Here is a 15,569-nt window from a genome sequence, read left to right on the forward strand (position 1 = left end):
TTTCTTTTGGATAAGTCTGGCCAGTGGTTTATTGATATTATTAATTCTTTCTAAGAACCAACTTCTAGTTTTGTTGATCTGATCTACTGTGTTTCTGGTTTCTAATTCATTGATCTCTGCTCTAATTTTAATTATTTCTCTTCTAATGTGTGGCTTAGGCATCATTTGTCGCTTTTTCTCTAGTTCTTTAAGGTGTAGATTTGGTTGATGAATTCGGGATTTTTCTATTTTTTTGAGTGAGGTTTGGATGGCTATTTATTTCCCCCTTAGGACCGCCTTTGCAGTATCCCATAGGTTTTGGACTGATGTGTTTTTGTTTTCATTGATTTCCATGACTTGTTTAAGTTCTTCTTTGATTTCCTGGTTGACCCAAACATTCTTGAGCAGAGTGGTCTTTAGCTTCCAAGTGTTTTAATTTCTGCCAAATTTTTTCTTGTTATTGAGTTCCAGTTTTAAAGCATTGTGGTCTGAGAATATGCAGGAAATAATCTCAGTCTTTTGGTGTCGGTTGAGACCTAATTTGTGACCCAGTATGTGGTCTATTCTGGAGAAAGTTCCACGTGCGCTCGAGAAGAATGAGTATTCTGTTATTTTAGGGTGAAATGTCCTGGATATATCTATGAGGTCTGTCTGGTCCAGTGTATCATTCAAAGCTCTTGTCCTTGTTGATTTTCTGTTTGATGATCTGTCCATTGCTGAGAGTGGAGTATTGACGTCTCCTACAATTAAAGTGTTGTTATCAATATGACTCTTTTTTTGGTTAATAGTTGGCTTAGGTAAATGGCTGCTCCCATGTTGGGGGCATAGATATTTACAGTTGTTAGATCTTCTTGTTGGATAGACCCTTTAAGAATTATATAGTGTCCTTCTGTGTCTCTAATTATAGACTTTAGTTTAAAATCTAATTTGTCTGATATAAGGATTGCTACCCAGTTTTCTTTTGAGGTCCACTGGCATGGAAGATGTATCTCCATCCCTCCACCTTCAGTCTGCATCTATCTTTAGGTTCAAAATGAGTCTCTTGTAGGCAGCATTTGGATGGGTCCTATCTTTTTATCTAATCTGCAACCTTGTGCCATTTTATGGGAGCATTTAGGCCATTCATGTTGAGAGTGATTATTGAAAGATATGAATTAATTGTCATCATGTTGGCTGTGAAGACATTGTTTTTATAGAATGTCCCTGTAAATTTCTGTTGTATATCACTCTTGGGGTCTTTCTCCTTTTAGAACCCCCTTAATATTTCTTGCAGGGCCGGCTTAGTGGTCACATATTCTTTCAGTTTCTGCTGGTTGTGGAAGCTCTGCATCTCTCCATCCATTCTAAGTGACAGCCTTGCCGAATAAAGTATTCTTGACTGCATGTTCTCCTCATTTAGTACCCTGAATATGTCTTGCCAGGCCTTTCTGGCTTGCCAGGTCTCTGTGGATAGGTCTGACGTTATTCTGATGTTCCTCCCTCTGTATGTAAGCAATCTCTTCCCCCTAACTGCCCTTAAGATGTTTTCCTGGGTTAAGTTTTACTATTACATGCTGGGGTGTTGGCCTGTTTTCCTTGATCTTGGGAGGGGTCCTCTTTGCCTCAGGATGCGAATGTTTGTTTCATTCCCCAGATTAGGGAAGTTCTCAGCTACAATTTGCTCAAATACATCTTCTAGTCCTCTGTTTCTCTCCACTCCCTCCGGGATTCCAATTATTCTGACATTGGAATGCTTCATGGTGTCGCTTATTTCTCTGATTCTATTTTCATGGATTCTGAGTTGTTTTTCCCTGGCCTCCTCTTTTCCCTTTTTATCTATTATATTGTCTTCCAGGTCACTTATTCGTTCTTCTGCCTCACTTACCCTAGCTGTTAGATTATCTAGATTGGATTGTATCTCACTGATAGCATTTTTAAGTTCTGCCAATTCAGCTTTCATTTCTGCCCTTAGAGACTCTATGTTGCCATTAATTGATTTCTCCATTCTAGCTATTGTCTTCACGATTGCTAGCCTGAATTCCATCTCCCACATCTTGGTTATATCTGCATCCATTTGTAGATCTGCAGCATAAGTTATAATCTCTGAGTCTTTTCTATTTTGGGGGTTCCTCCTCCTAGTCATTCTGTTGATGGGTGTTTGAGGGAATGTATAGAGTCCACATTATTGACCAGAACCCAAGCAAGATGCACCTGTTTTCTAGGGACCTTAGGGTTGCTGGCCTCTTGTTTTCCCAGCCTGTGTTCTGGTGAAGGGGCCTGCCACGCTGTTACTCAGGCAACCCTGTTTGGGCAGAGTTGCCCTGCCCCCCAGTGTTGGGGAATGGGCTCAGTGGGAATCAGTTTTGGGGGCTTTTGTTCTCTGGCAGCTTTCCCTGGCGGCTTTCCCATCTCTTCCGCGAGTCAGAGCAGAAGAGACTGTTTCCAAACCTCTGCCTCAGAGCAGAGAGATCGCAGTCTGTTCTTCAGTGAGCTCTCCAGGCCACACTGTCTCCATTTCTGTCTGTGCTGCTATAAACGTCGGTGTCCTGGTTTGTGTGCCCCTCCGCAGCACTCCCAGTCCTGACTCCAGGTCACGGCACGTCTCTGCCCTTTGTGCTTCTAAAACCTCCAGCCGCTCCCAGTTCGCACGCGTGACCCCGCAGCTCCGGGTTTCCACCTCGGGAACTGCCCTAAAGTCCTTTCCCCACCGCTACCGGTCTGCAAGTCTGTGCCCCGTCCCCAGCGAGCAAGGCTGTCGCTGACTGGCGGTGTAGGATCCCCATGGCCAGGCACCCTCCCGCTGCCACTGTTTATCCTCCGATATCTGCCCGCAGATCAAGGCTCCCCGCTTTGTACCTTGAAACCAATCGCCTGTGATATTCTGTTTGTAGAAATCCAGATCTTCTTACATCTCAGGCTGATTTTGTTGGTGCTCAGAGTGGTGCTCAGCTCAATTCTGGGGACCGGTTGAATTAGGGTCCCCTACTCCTCTGCCATCTTTCCTTCTCTCCCGTAAGTGGGTTATTTTCCTTTTTATTGTTGAGTTCTATATATTCTGGATACTAGATCCTTATCAGATATAGTATATGCAAATATTTTCTTCCATTCTATGCATTGTTTCACTTTCTTGATGTTATCATTTGCAAAGCAAAAGTTTTTAATTTTAATGAAGTCTAATTTTTTTCTTTGTTTGCTTGTGTTTTAGGTGTCATATGCAAGAAACTGTTGCCTAATCCAAGGTCACAAAAATTTGCTTCTGTGTTTTCTTTGACATATTTTATCATTTTAGCTTTTACATTTAGGTCTTTAATCCATTTTAAGTTAATTTGCATATATAGTGTGAATTGTGGGTCCAAGTTTATTCTTTTGTATGTAGATATCCAGTTGTCCCCTCACCATTTTTTGAAAAGACTATATACTACCCCTTTGAATTGTCTTGACCCCTTTGAAAAATATCAATTTAATATAAATGTTGGGTATATTTCTGTACTCTCATCTATTTCATTGACCTTTATATCTGTTCTTGTGCCAGTACTACACTCATTTGGTTACTAAAGGCTTATAGTAAGTTTTAGATTCAGGAAGTGTGAGTCCTCCAACTTTGTTCTTTTTCAAAATCATTTTGGTTATTCTGGGTCTTTTGAATTTCTCTATGAGATTTAGGATCAGCTTATCAGTTTCTGCCAAGAAACAAGCTGAGAGTTTTGATAGGAATTGTGTTGACTCTGAATCAATTTGCATAATATTATTATCGTAACAATATTAAATTTTCTGATCCATGAACATGAGATATCTTTTTATTTAGTTAGGTCTTTACTTTCTTTCAACAATATTTTGCAATGTTCAGTGTACAAGTCTTGAACTTCTTTTGTAAAATATATTCCTGAGGATTTTGTTCTTTCTGATGCTACTTAAATGGGATTGTTTTCTTAATTTTATTTTCAGAAAAAGAGTTGACTTTGTATATTGATCTTGTATCCTGAAACATTGTTGAATTCATTTACTAGTTATAATAAGATTTTTGTGTGTGTAGATTCCATATATATATAAAATCTTGTCATTTGTGAATAGTTTTAATTTTTCTTTCTAATCTGAATGCTTATTTTTTCTCTAATTGCTCTAGCCCTCAGTATACATGTTGCATGGAAGTGATGTTTGTTCTTAATTGTAGGATGAAAGCATTCAGTCTTTCACCATTAAGTACATTAATTATGGGTGTTCCATAAATTTCTATCAGTTGTTTGAGAAAGTTCCTTCTTATTACATATTTGTTAAATGTTTTCTTTTTTATAATGAAAAGGTGTTGGATTTTGCCAAGTGTTTTTTCTGTGTCTATTGGGATGATTATGTATTTTTTCAAACCTTTATTCCATTAATATGGTGTATTACATTGACTGATTTTCATATGTTGAATCAGTTTTGCATTCCTGGTATGAATTCCATCTGGTAAGGTGGATTTTTTTTTTTTTTTGAAATATATATGTTACTGGATTTGGTTTGCAAGTATTTTGTTGGGAATTTCTGCATTTCTATGTTTTGAAAGTTTTTGAAAGATTGATGTTAATTATTCTTTAAATTTTCAGTAGACTTCACTAGTGATGCCATCTGGTCCTGTTTTTGTTTTTGTTTTTGTTTTCTTTTTCCCATGTAAGATTTTTTTTTTTAAGATTCTATTTATTTATTTAACAGTGAGAGAGAAAGAGAGTGCACAAGCAGGGGGGTGGCAGAGGGAGAGGGAGAAGCAGGCTCCCCACTGAGCGGGGAGCCTGATACAGGGCTTGATCATGACCTGAGCTGAAGACAGACTCTTAACCAACTGAGCCACCCATGTGCCCCAAGGAGTTTTTAATTACTCTTTACTTGTCATAGGTCTATTCAGATTTTCTATTTCTTCTTCATTCATTTTCTGTAGTTTTTATCATTCTAGGAATTTATTTCATCAGGTTACCTAATTTTTGGCATACAGTTTTTCATAGTGTTCCCTTTAATCATTTTTTTAAAAATTCTGTTAGATTGGCAGTAATATTTACTCTTATTCCTGATTTTAATAATTTGAGTCTTCTTTTTCTCTATTTTAACTTTTTACAAAGCAAATGTGTTCCTGTATCTATTGTGTAATTAAAAAAAAAAAAACAAGGAAAAAAAAGGAAAATACATACAAAATAGAAAAGCATATCAAAATGGGGATCTGGGTAAGTTGGTAATTCCCTGGCATTATTTCTCCTCTATGGGCCTAGGTTTCTTCATCAGGAAGTTGATATATTGGTTCATTGTTGCTGAAGTGGTTGAAAGCCTCTAGCTCTATTATTTACATGATCAAGTGTGGGATTAAAGACCATGGTTGGGAATATTTGTGGACAGAAAGTAGACCACTTTGGGAGAAGCCCAGTATTCCTGAAGGACATAGTAGAAGCTAAGGGTGGAAATGCAAACTGAAGCCAAATTATGGTATTGTTTGCATTTTAGAGTAAAAGATTTGGACTTGCTAATGAGGAACTATTGAGGATTTTGGAGCCTGAGACTAGCCAATCAAAGTGATAGTCAAGGAAATTGGTCTGATAATGATATATGGGAGGGATTAGAGCTGGGAGATAACCCAGGGAAATCACCTAGGGAATCAGGGCCATGACAATGGGAATGGAATAGGAAAAGATGAGGACCAGAGTATTCTCTGATTTGGAAAGCACTCCCTGGAACTGCTGAGGCAGAAGGGAGGGGGGAGGAGTTAGTAGTCTTGCTCATCCTTGTGTCTCTCATAGTTAGTGGTGAGGCAAAGAATAGGTCCAAAATAGATTTTTGTTAAATTGCATTGCACTGACCCAGCTTTGCTTAGAGTTCAATAAAGGCTGAAGAAAATAGTCTTCAAGTACTCTGAGAGGACTTCCAGGAAAGTCTTCCAACTTGCCAGTCTCTAGACATTGCCTGTTTGAACCTCACTCCCACAGATATCCTGTGCTCCTTCCCAATGGAACTGTTCCAGAGAGTCATCTCATTCCAGCCACCCAAAAGCCCATATTTTGAATTGACTTGTCTTAAACTCCTGAGAAGAAAAGAAATGCTTGTTTCGTTTTAAATCTCTTAAAGGCCTGCCTATGGTACACTTTTTATAGCAGAGCTTAGCTTACTTTGTGAAAAGCTGGGAAAAGCTAATTAATTATTATAGGATGAGGCTTTTATTGTTTCACATAGTCACCTATATGTATATGATGTGCTTGCGTCAATGCCTTAGAATCACCTTTGTGAACAGATCTGTTCCTTGACTAATCATTCCTCCTCATTGCCTATTGATTGTACTAAAGGGCAGCTGTTAGCATATTGAAGACACAAAGTTGACCTTTGAAAGATGGAAAGAGATTTCCAATAGAACATTTGTAGAGGATGAAATGTTCTGAATGGAGATACATTTTTGCACATTTGGCTGTGTATGTAAAGTGCATTAAAAGAAGTGAGCCTTACTTGCTTTGGCCTGTGGCAAATAAATAGACTATATGCTGGTGACATTTTTAGGTTTGCTGGGTGGTAACCATACCCCCCACCCTCTGTGAGGCAAAAAGAGAGAGGAGAATACACAGAGTGGAGAAATAACTACTGTTCCTCTAGCTCCATCCCAAAGCCTCTATCCTCCCAAGGCCACTTACCAACAGGCCTTTCTGGTGGCAGAAATAGTGATGCATCTAAATTGCTTGATCTCAGCTTTTGGAGGCAGGAAATTGGAGAAAGGTGGCATGGGGGGTGGTATGGAAAGGAAAGATAGATTGTTGATTAAAGCTGTTGAGACAACTGACAAGCTTTTTGGCTAATTCCCCTGGCAGATTTTACCATTCTTCTTACGGTTCCACCCTTCCCTTTTTCCCTAACCCTCTGGCCTTCCTCCTTCCAAGGACTAGGATGAAATGAGCCATCTCCCTGATTTAAGCTGTCATCCCAGATCCAGAAACATCTCACTCAGCCTCCCCAAAGGAGGTTTTCCTGCATCCCTTTGCCTTCATGTGTTGGAATGTATAGTTTCAACACTTACCAACTGTATGTACCCATTTCTGACGATTCTGATAATTCTCAGCTCAGCTTGGCCCAAGCCCTTCCCTACTCTTTTCCTGTTTTCCTTAGAACCAGAGGTGCAAAGTTGCTAGTACAGTAGTTAAGAGCACAGGCTTTGAAGTCAGACCACCTCATTCCTATCCCAGCTTTTCTGCTTTCCTAACTGTGTGACTTAAGACAAATTCCTTAACTTTTTTGAGCCTCAGTCTCCTCTTCTGTGAAAATAGAGGCAATAATGGTACATGCCTAGCAGGACTGGGTAATATAGTTCATTGAAAGCTCTTAGCATAGTGATTGCTGTATAGTAAGTGCTCAATCAGCTGTTGCTGTTATGTGGTGTGGGGACATTCTGTCATCTCCACTCCAACATTGAAGATGTAGAGATCTTTACATACCCAAGGCATTTTACAGTCAAATTTTTTTATTTTTTTTAATAATTGTTATTGTTATGTTAATCACCATACATTACATCATTAGTTTTTGATGTAGTGTTCCATGATTCATTGTTTGTGCATAACACCCAGTGCTCCACGCAGAATGTGCCCTCTTTAATACCCATCACCAGGCTAACCCATCCCCACAGTCAAATTTTAATTATTATTTGTACATCTTTTGATGTAAATTAACACTGAAGGTCCTGTTTTCAAGATGCCCACTCCAATATCCAACTTTGGTTTCCATGCTCATAGGTGTTGTGTTTGATCCAGCTCTGGCATATGCCTAAGATATATAGCTTAGTCTGTTGTTGTTGTTTTTTTTTTAATCCACCTGTGCTACCTAGATATGCTCAAGCACAAATGAGTACTGTTTGGGGTACCTGGGTGGCTCAGTCAGTTAAGTATCTGCCTTCAGCTCAGGTTGTGATCTTAGGGTGCTGGGATCAAGCACCACATCAGCCCCCTGCTTGGTGGGGAATCTGCTTCTCCCTCTCCCTCTGTGCTCTCTCTCTCTCTCTCTCTCAAATTCAAAACAAAACAAATGAGTTCTGTTTGCCATAACTCTTTTCTCCTCTGAAATCTTAGACAAGAAGCCTCTCAGAGATGATTTAGTTGTATCCTTCTGCATCCTCCATTTTACAGATAGGTCATCAGAGGCCTAAAGAGGATTAAAATCACGCATAAAGCCAGCAAGCCACCCTAGATCCACTCCTGGCATTCAATTACAGGGGCTTCTGGTTAACTGTTCTCTGAATACTTGAAGAATTTAGTTTATCCTTTTTTTACTTGGCTAGAAACTTTTCAAAGAAGGAAACTACTCTATTATTCTTTTGCCTGCTTCCACAGCTCTGGGTGAACCAGGAGGATGGGGTGGAGGAAGGGCCCAGTGATGTGCAGAATGGGCACCTGGACCCCAACTCAGACTGCCTCTGTCTGGGCCGGCCACTACAGAACCGGGACCAGATGCGAGCCAATGTCATCAATGAGATCATGAGCACCGAACGTCATTACATCAAGCACCTCAAGGACATTTGTGAGGTAGGCCCAGCTATGATAGTATATGTGGGGGCGCCCAGGGTGGGGTAGAGGGCCTTTTCATGAAGAATCAACAACTCTCCTTAGCCGTACCTGTGACAGTCCCAAGATATTGGAAAGAGCAGCTGGATTGGCCTCCTATATTCTGCTCAGTGGGTAAAACAGGAGCTTCTCAGTCCCTATATCAGTTTCTCTTTCTCTGTCTAACTTTTGTCTTTCATCTTCATATTCCTTCTCTCTCTATCTCTCCCTGCTTGCCTCCTCCATCTTCCCTTCCCTGAATCTCTAGTCCTATCCTTTTGGCTTCTGATTTGGTTGTTGACACACCATGTAAAGGCCTGACCTCATTTGTTAAAGCACAAACACATCTCCCTCCAACTCAGTGGTTCACAAACTTGAATGTGCACCAGAGTCCCTGGAGTGGCTTGTTGAACATGCAGATTCCAGCCCCCCCCCCCGCCTCCCCAAAGTTGTGAAATCTCAGTCTGGGGTAAACCAAGGCATCTCTACATTTAACAGGCATTCCTGGTGAAACTGATGCTGTTGGTCCTCTTCTTTCACTTGAAGAACACTGGTTTTGGGTTTGAACAGAAAAGAGCTTAGGTGGAGGAATGTATAGGAGACAAAGACTGAGTGGATAAGTCTCAGCTCCTTCAGCATGCCAATTTGCTCCCCAGGAGCTGTGGCTCCACATTCCCTAACTCTATCCCTTCCATCTCTCTAACCTGAGTAAGAATGAGAGCGCTTTTTTTCATACTCTCTTGAGCTCATGAGACAAGTTGACATTTTCGAAGGGCATTTTACTAAACAGTTTGGGAATACCAGTGGGAAATGGAGGAAAAAATGTTTTTAAAAAGATTTCTCTCTCTCTCTCTCTCTCTCTCTCTCTCTCTCTCTCTCTCTCACACACACACACACACACACACACACACACACACACACACTCAAATGGCATTCTGCTTGACCCAGGGAAAACTCTACTTTGAGTATGTTTATCTCCTTCTTTCCAGCTGAGGGGTCAGGTCCTACTTTCTGTCCCCTAAGTGCTATTGAATGAGGTCAGGGCCCACTCTGGAATCAATAATACACTTTTTAAAGTTCTTTCTTCTTTAGAATATTGTTACCCAATAGAACTTCCTACAGTGATAAAATATATCTGCATTCTCTAACATGGTACCCATTAGCTAGCCATCTGTGGCTATTGAGTGGTTGAGATGTGGCTAGTATGATTGAGAAATGGGATTTTAAATTAAATTTTATTTAATTTTAATTTAAATAGACGCCTGACTAAATGGCACCCACATTGGACAGTGCAGATCTAGAAAGATCAAGGCCAAGGACTATGGGCCTTAACTTTTTTCACCTCAACTCATTTTTTCATCTCTTCCAGGAAGGTTAAAAGTAGAGTAGAAAGAACAAGGGCTGTGGGGACATGGAATGCTGGCTTTCACATCCTGAGTTAGTCACTTAGGAATCCTGTAGCCTTGAAGTTGCCCCTTAACTCCTCTGACTTTTGATTTTTCTGATTTGTCCAGTGGGCTTGATTATACCAAACTCTTAGTTTTGTTGATAAAACTAAACATAATATTATAATTATTTGTAAAAAGGTAGTTTTCCTTTCCTTTCCTTTTCATCTGTTCACCCAACCATCCATGTGTCTCTTTTATCTTTTCCTCTTCCTTACCTCCAAACAAATAGCTGAAAATTACCCTCTGAAATGTGCTATGTGGCACTGGTTATCAAACCACTGACATGTCATTCATTCAGCAAACATATAATAGTGTTCTGCTCCATGCTAGCTTTGGACATAGCTCTTACCCTCAAAGTGCTCTGCCCTAGACTGGCATCTGAATCACCTGGGAGCTTGTTAGAAATGCAGAATCTTGGGGCACCTGGGTGGCTCAGTCAGTTAAGCATCTGCCTTCGGCTCAGGTCATGATCCCAGGGTCCGGGGATCGAGCCCTACATTGGGCTTCCTGCTCGACCGGGAGCCTGCTTCTCCCTCTCCCTCTTCCACTCCCCCTGCTTGTGATCTTTCTCTCTCTCTGTCTCTCTGTGTGTCAAATAAATAAATAAAATCTTAAAAAAAAATAAATGCAGAATCTTTAGCTCCACTCCAGACCTACCAAGTATAATTCTGCATTTTAATAAGGTTCCCATTTGACTTACATTATATATCAAAGTTTGAGGAGCACTGCTATAAAATGGTAGCTGTCTTATAATGTCATAGGGTCTATAATATAAGTACAGTCCGTTCTTTACCTGAAGCTGAGGGATGCTATCAAGATCTAAGTTGGGTCATATCACTCCTCTGCTCCATCTGATGGCTGACAATCTCTCCTTGAGTAAAAGCCAAGTTCTTACTATTATTTACAAAGTCCTGTGTGATCAACCTATTCTTACCTCTATCAACCTATTCTTACTTAATCTCCTTCACCTTTCCCATATTCTGTCCCTACTCCAGACACTCTGGTCTCTTGCTGTTCCTAGAAAAATATCTGGCATACCCCCTTCCACAGACTTTGGACTGGCTTTTCTCTCTGCCTAGACCACTCCTGCCCCAGATATCTTCATGGCTCTCACCTTCACCTCCTTCAAATCTTTACTCAGATATCACCTTCTCCTTGAGATCTTCCCTGAATTTTCTACTTAAAATTGTAATTGCACTGTCTCTCCCTCTTTCCTGCTTTATTTTCCTCTATTGTACTTATTGGTATCTGACATATTATATGTTTTGCTTATATGTTTTCTTTATTGTTCTTCTCTCATACAGAATGTAAATTCCATGGGGGCAGGGGATTTTACCTGTTAATTTACTGATATATCCCCAATACCTAGCACAGTTCCTGGCACATGGTACATGCTCAGTAAATATTGTTGAAAGTTAGAAATAAATACAAGTGCTCACATGCATGTATTAACTTTTGCAAAGTATATTCACATCTTATGCCATGTGATTTTCAGACAAGGCAGAGGTTATTAGTGTTATTCCTATTTTCTAGATTAACAGACTTGAGTCTCTAAGAGACAAAATTACCTTCTCAGGCACTGGCCCAGTGAGAATCCTTTAGTCTTAGAAGGATCTTCTGTTCTCAACTCCCAAACATCTTGGCCTCTTCTTACAGGGCACAAGCTCAGGACAGCAGTAGAAGTATTCATCTTTCCAGAAGAGGGAGTTCTTATGTCCCTGCTTTGAGAACTTTCCCAATCCAGCCAAACCAAGTAAAGCTTTTGTTGGTGACCTGCTGATTCCATATTTCTCAATTATTCTTGGTGCTGAAGTTAAGGGTTTAAATGGGAAGAATCTCTTTGTCCCACCTTGCAACCACAGTGTCAGAAATTTTAGCTAGAACAAAAGAAGGATGGAGAAATCTGTATCTATCTGGACCAGAAGACAGTATTTTAGTGCAGGATTGTGTCACCTCTAAACCAAAGCTGTAAGTAACAATATGGTTTATCATAGAGAATACCAGACTCAGAATTGGGAGTCCCAGGTTCAGGACCCACCTTGGTTACTGATGGGCTGAGGAATCTCAGGTGAATGTTTTCCATCATGGGCCTTCTTCCCCAACTCTAAAATGAGTGGGTTGGAGGGTTTGCTCTTTAAGTGCTGTCTGGATCTTATGTTCTTTTCATTTTAAGATTTTTTTTTATTATTTATTTGAGAGAGAGAAACAGAGATAGTGAGAGAGAGCATGAGCGGGAAGGAGAGGGAGAAGCAGGGTTCCCACTGAGCAGGAAGCCTGATGCTGGGCTCAACCCCAGGACCCTGGAGTCATGACCTAACTCGAAAGCAGATGCTTAACTGACTGAGCCACCCAGGTGCCCCTGGATCTTATTTTCTGTGATTCTATACAATCTAAATATGTTCTTACTAAAGAAAGCTGTGGTAGTGATCCAGGTTACATTTTTTAAAATTTTTTTATTGTTATGTTAATCACCATACATTATATCATTAGTTTTTGATGTAGTGTTCCATGATTCATTGTTTGTGCATAACACCCAGTGCTCTACGCAGAATGTGCCCTCTTTAATACACATCACCAGGCTAACTCATCCCCCCACCCCCCTCCCCTCTAGAACGCTCAGTTTGTTTTTCAGAGTCCATTGTCTCTCATGGTTCATCTCCCCCTGCGATTTACTCCCCTTCATTCTTCCCCTTCTGATATCTTCTTCTTTTTTTTCTTAACATATATTGCATTATTTGTTTCAGAGGTACAGATCTATGATCCAACAGTCTTGCACAATTCACAGTGCTCACCATAGCACATATCCTCCCCAATGTCTATCACCCAGCCACCCCATCCCTCCCACACCCCCACCACTCCAGCAGCCCTCAGTTTGTTTCCTGAGATTAATAATTCCTCATATCAGTGAGGTCATATGATATATGTCTTTCTCTGATTGACTTATTTCACTCAGCATAACACCCTCCAGTTCCATCCACGTATTGCAAATGGCAAGATCTCATTCCTTTTGATGGCTGCATAATATTCCATTGTGTATATATACCACCTCTTCTTTATCCATTCACCTGTCGATGGACATCTTGGCTCTTTCCACAGTTTGGCTATTGTGGACATTGCTGCTATAAATATTGGGGTGCACGTACCCCTTCGGATCCCTACATTTGTATCTTTGTGGTAAATACCCACTAGTGCAATTGCGGGATCATATGGTAGCTCTATTTTCAACTGTTTGAGGAACCTCCATACTGTTTTCCAGAGTGGTTGCACCAGCTTGCATTCCCACCAACAGTGTAGGAGCGTTCCCCTTTCTCTGCATCCCCGCCAACATCTGTCGTTTCCTGACTTGTTAATTTTAGCCATTCTGACTGGTGTGAGGTGGTATCTCACTGAGGTTTTGATTTGGATTTCCCTGATGCCGAGCGATGTTGAGCACTTTTTCATGTGTCTGTTGGCCATTTGGATGTCTTCTTTGGAAAAATGTCTGTACATGTCTTCTGCCCATTTCTTGATTGGATTATTTGTTCTTTGGGTGTTGAGCTTGATAAGTTCTTTATAGATTTTGGATACTAGCCCTTTATCTGATATGTCATTTGCAAATATTTTCTCCCATTCTGTCGGTTGTCTTTTGGTTTTGTGGACTGTTTCTTTTGCTGTGCAAAAGCTTTTTATCTTGATGAAATCCCAATAGTTCATTTTTGCCCTTGCTTCCCTTGCCTTTGGCGATGTTTCTAGGAAGAAGTTGCTGCGGCTGAGGTCGAAGAGGTTGCTGCCTGTGTTCTCCTTTAGGATGTTGATGGACTCCTGTCTCACGTTTAGGTCTTTCAAACATTTTGAGTCTGCTTTTGTGTCTGGTGTAAGGAAATGGTCCAGTTTCATTCTTCTGCATGTGGCTGTCCAATTTTCCCAACACCATTTGTTGAAGAGACTCTCTTTTTTCCATTGGACATTCTTTCCTGCTTTATCGAAGATTAGTTGACCATAGAGTTGAGGGTCCATTTCTGGGCTCTCTATTCTGTTCCATTGATCTATGTGTCTGTTTTGGTGCCAGGACCATACTGTCTTGATGGTGACAGCTTTGTAATAGAGCTGGAAGTCCGGAATGGTGATGCCGCCAGCTTAGCTTTTCTTTTTCAACATTCCTCTGGCTATTTGGGGTCTCTTCTTGTTCCATACAAATTTTAGGATTATTTGTTCCAATTTTTTGAAAAAAGGGGTTGGTATTTTGATGTAGATTGCTCTAGGTAGCATTGACATCTTCCCAATGTTTGTTCTTCGAATCCATGAGCATGGAATGTTTTTCCATTTCTTTGTGTCTTCCTCAATTTCTTTCATGAGTATTTTATAGTTTTTCTGAGTACAGATCCTTTGCCTCTTTGGTTAAATTTATTCCTAGGTATCTTATGGTTTTGGGTGCAATTGTAAATGGGATTGACTCCTTAATTTGTCTCTCTTCTGTCTTGTGGTTGGTGTATAGGAATGCCACTGATTTCTGTGCATTGATTTTATATCCTGCCACTTTACTGAATTCCTGTATGAGTTCTAGCAGTTTTGGGGTGGAGTCTTTTTGGGTTTTCCACATATAGTATCATATCATCTGCAAAGAGTGAGAGTTTGACTTCCTCTTTGCCGATTTGGATGCCTTCGATTTATTTTTGTGTCTGATTGCTGTGGCTAGGACTTCTAATACTATGTTGAATAGCAGTGGTGATAGTGGACATCCCTGTCACGTTCCTGACATTAGGGGGAAAGCTCTCAGCTTTTCCCCATTGAGAATGATATTCGCTGTAGGTTTTTCATAGATGGCTTTTATGATATTGAGGTATGTACCCTCTATCCCTATACTCTGAAGAGTTTTGATCAAAATAGGATGCTGTACTTTGTCAAATGCTTTTTCTGTATCTATTGAGAGGATCATATGATTCTTGTTCTTTCTTTTGTTAATGTATTGTATCACGTTGATTGATTTGCGGATGTTGAACCAACCTTGCAGCCCAGGGATAAATCCCACTTGGTCATGGTGAATAATCCTTTTAATGTACTGTTGGATCCTATTGGCTAGTATTTTGGTGAGAATTTTTGCATCCATGTTCATCAAGGATATTGGTCTGTAATTCTCCTTTTTGATGGGGTTTTTGTCTGGTTTTGGGATCAAGGTAATGCTGGCCTCATAAAATGAGTTTGGAAGTTTTCCTTCCATTTCTATTTTTTGGAACAGTTTCAGGAGAATAGGTATTAATTCTTCTTTAAATGTCTGATAGAATTCCCCTGGGAAGCCATCTGGCCCTGGGCTTTTGTTTCTTGGGAGATTTTTGATGACTGCTTCAATTTCCTTAGTGGTTATAGGTCTGTTCAGGTTTTCTATTTCTTCCTGGTTCAATTTTGGTAGTTGATACATCTCTAGGAATGCACCCATTTCTTCTAGGTTATCTAATTTGCTGGCATAGAGTTGCTCATAAAAGGTTTTATAATTGTTTGTATTTCTTTGGTGTTGGTTGTGATCTCTCCTCTTTCATTCATGATTTTGTTGATTTGGGTCGTTTCTCTTTTCTTTTTGATAAGTCTGGCCAGGGGTTTATCAATCTTGTTAATTCTTTCAAAGAACCAGCTCCTAGTTTCGTTGATCTGTTCTACT

General features: G+C 40.2%; 1 protein-coding gene across 10 annotated transcripts in view; it reads left to right on the forward strand.

Annotated features, from left to right (window-relative positions):
• Positions 1-15,569, forward strand: part of ARHGEF9 (Cdc42 guanine nucleotide exchange factor 9) — a 234,645-nt gene that overhangs the window by 112,868 nt on the left and 106,208 nt on the right. For 9 of the 10 annotated variants that reach the window (XM_027609069.2, XM_027609063.2, XM_027609062.2 and 6 more), the window contains one exon: positions 8,280-8,471. The exons of the other annotated variant lie outside the window; for it this stretch is intronic. In XM_027609069.2, the coding sequence (XP_027464870.1) occupies positions 8,280-8,471 (192 nt within the window). The remainder of the gene's footprint in view (positions 1-8,279; positions 8,472-15,569) is intronic. 10 annotated transcript variants of the gene reach the window in all.

Source organism: Zalophus californianus, chromosome X, assembly GCF_009762305.2.
Source record: "Zalophus californianus isolate mZalCal1 chromosome X, mZalCal1.pri.v2, whole genome shotgun sequence".
Classification (NCBI taxonomy): domain Eukaryota; kingdom Metazoa; phylum Chordata; class Mammalia; order Carnivora; family Otariidae; genus Zalophus; species Zalophus californianus.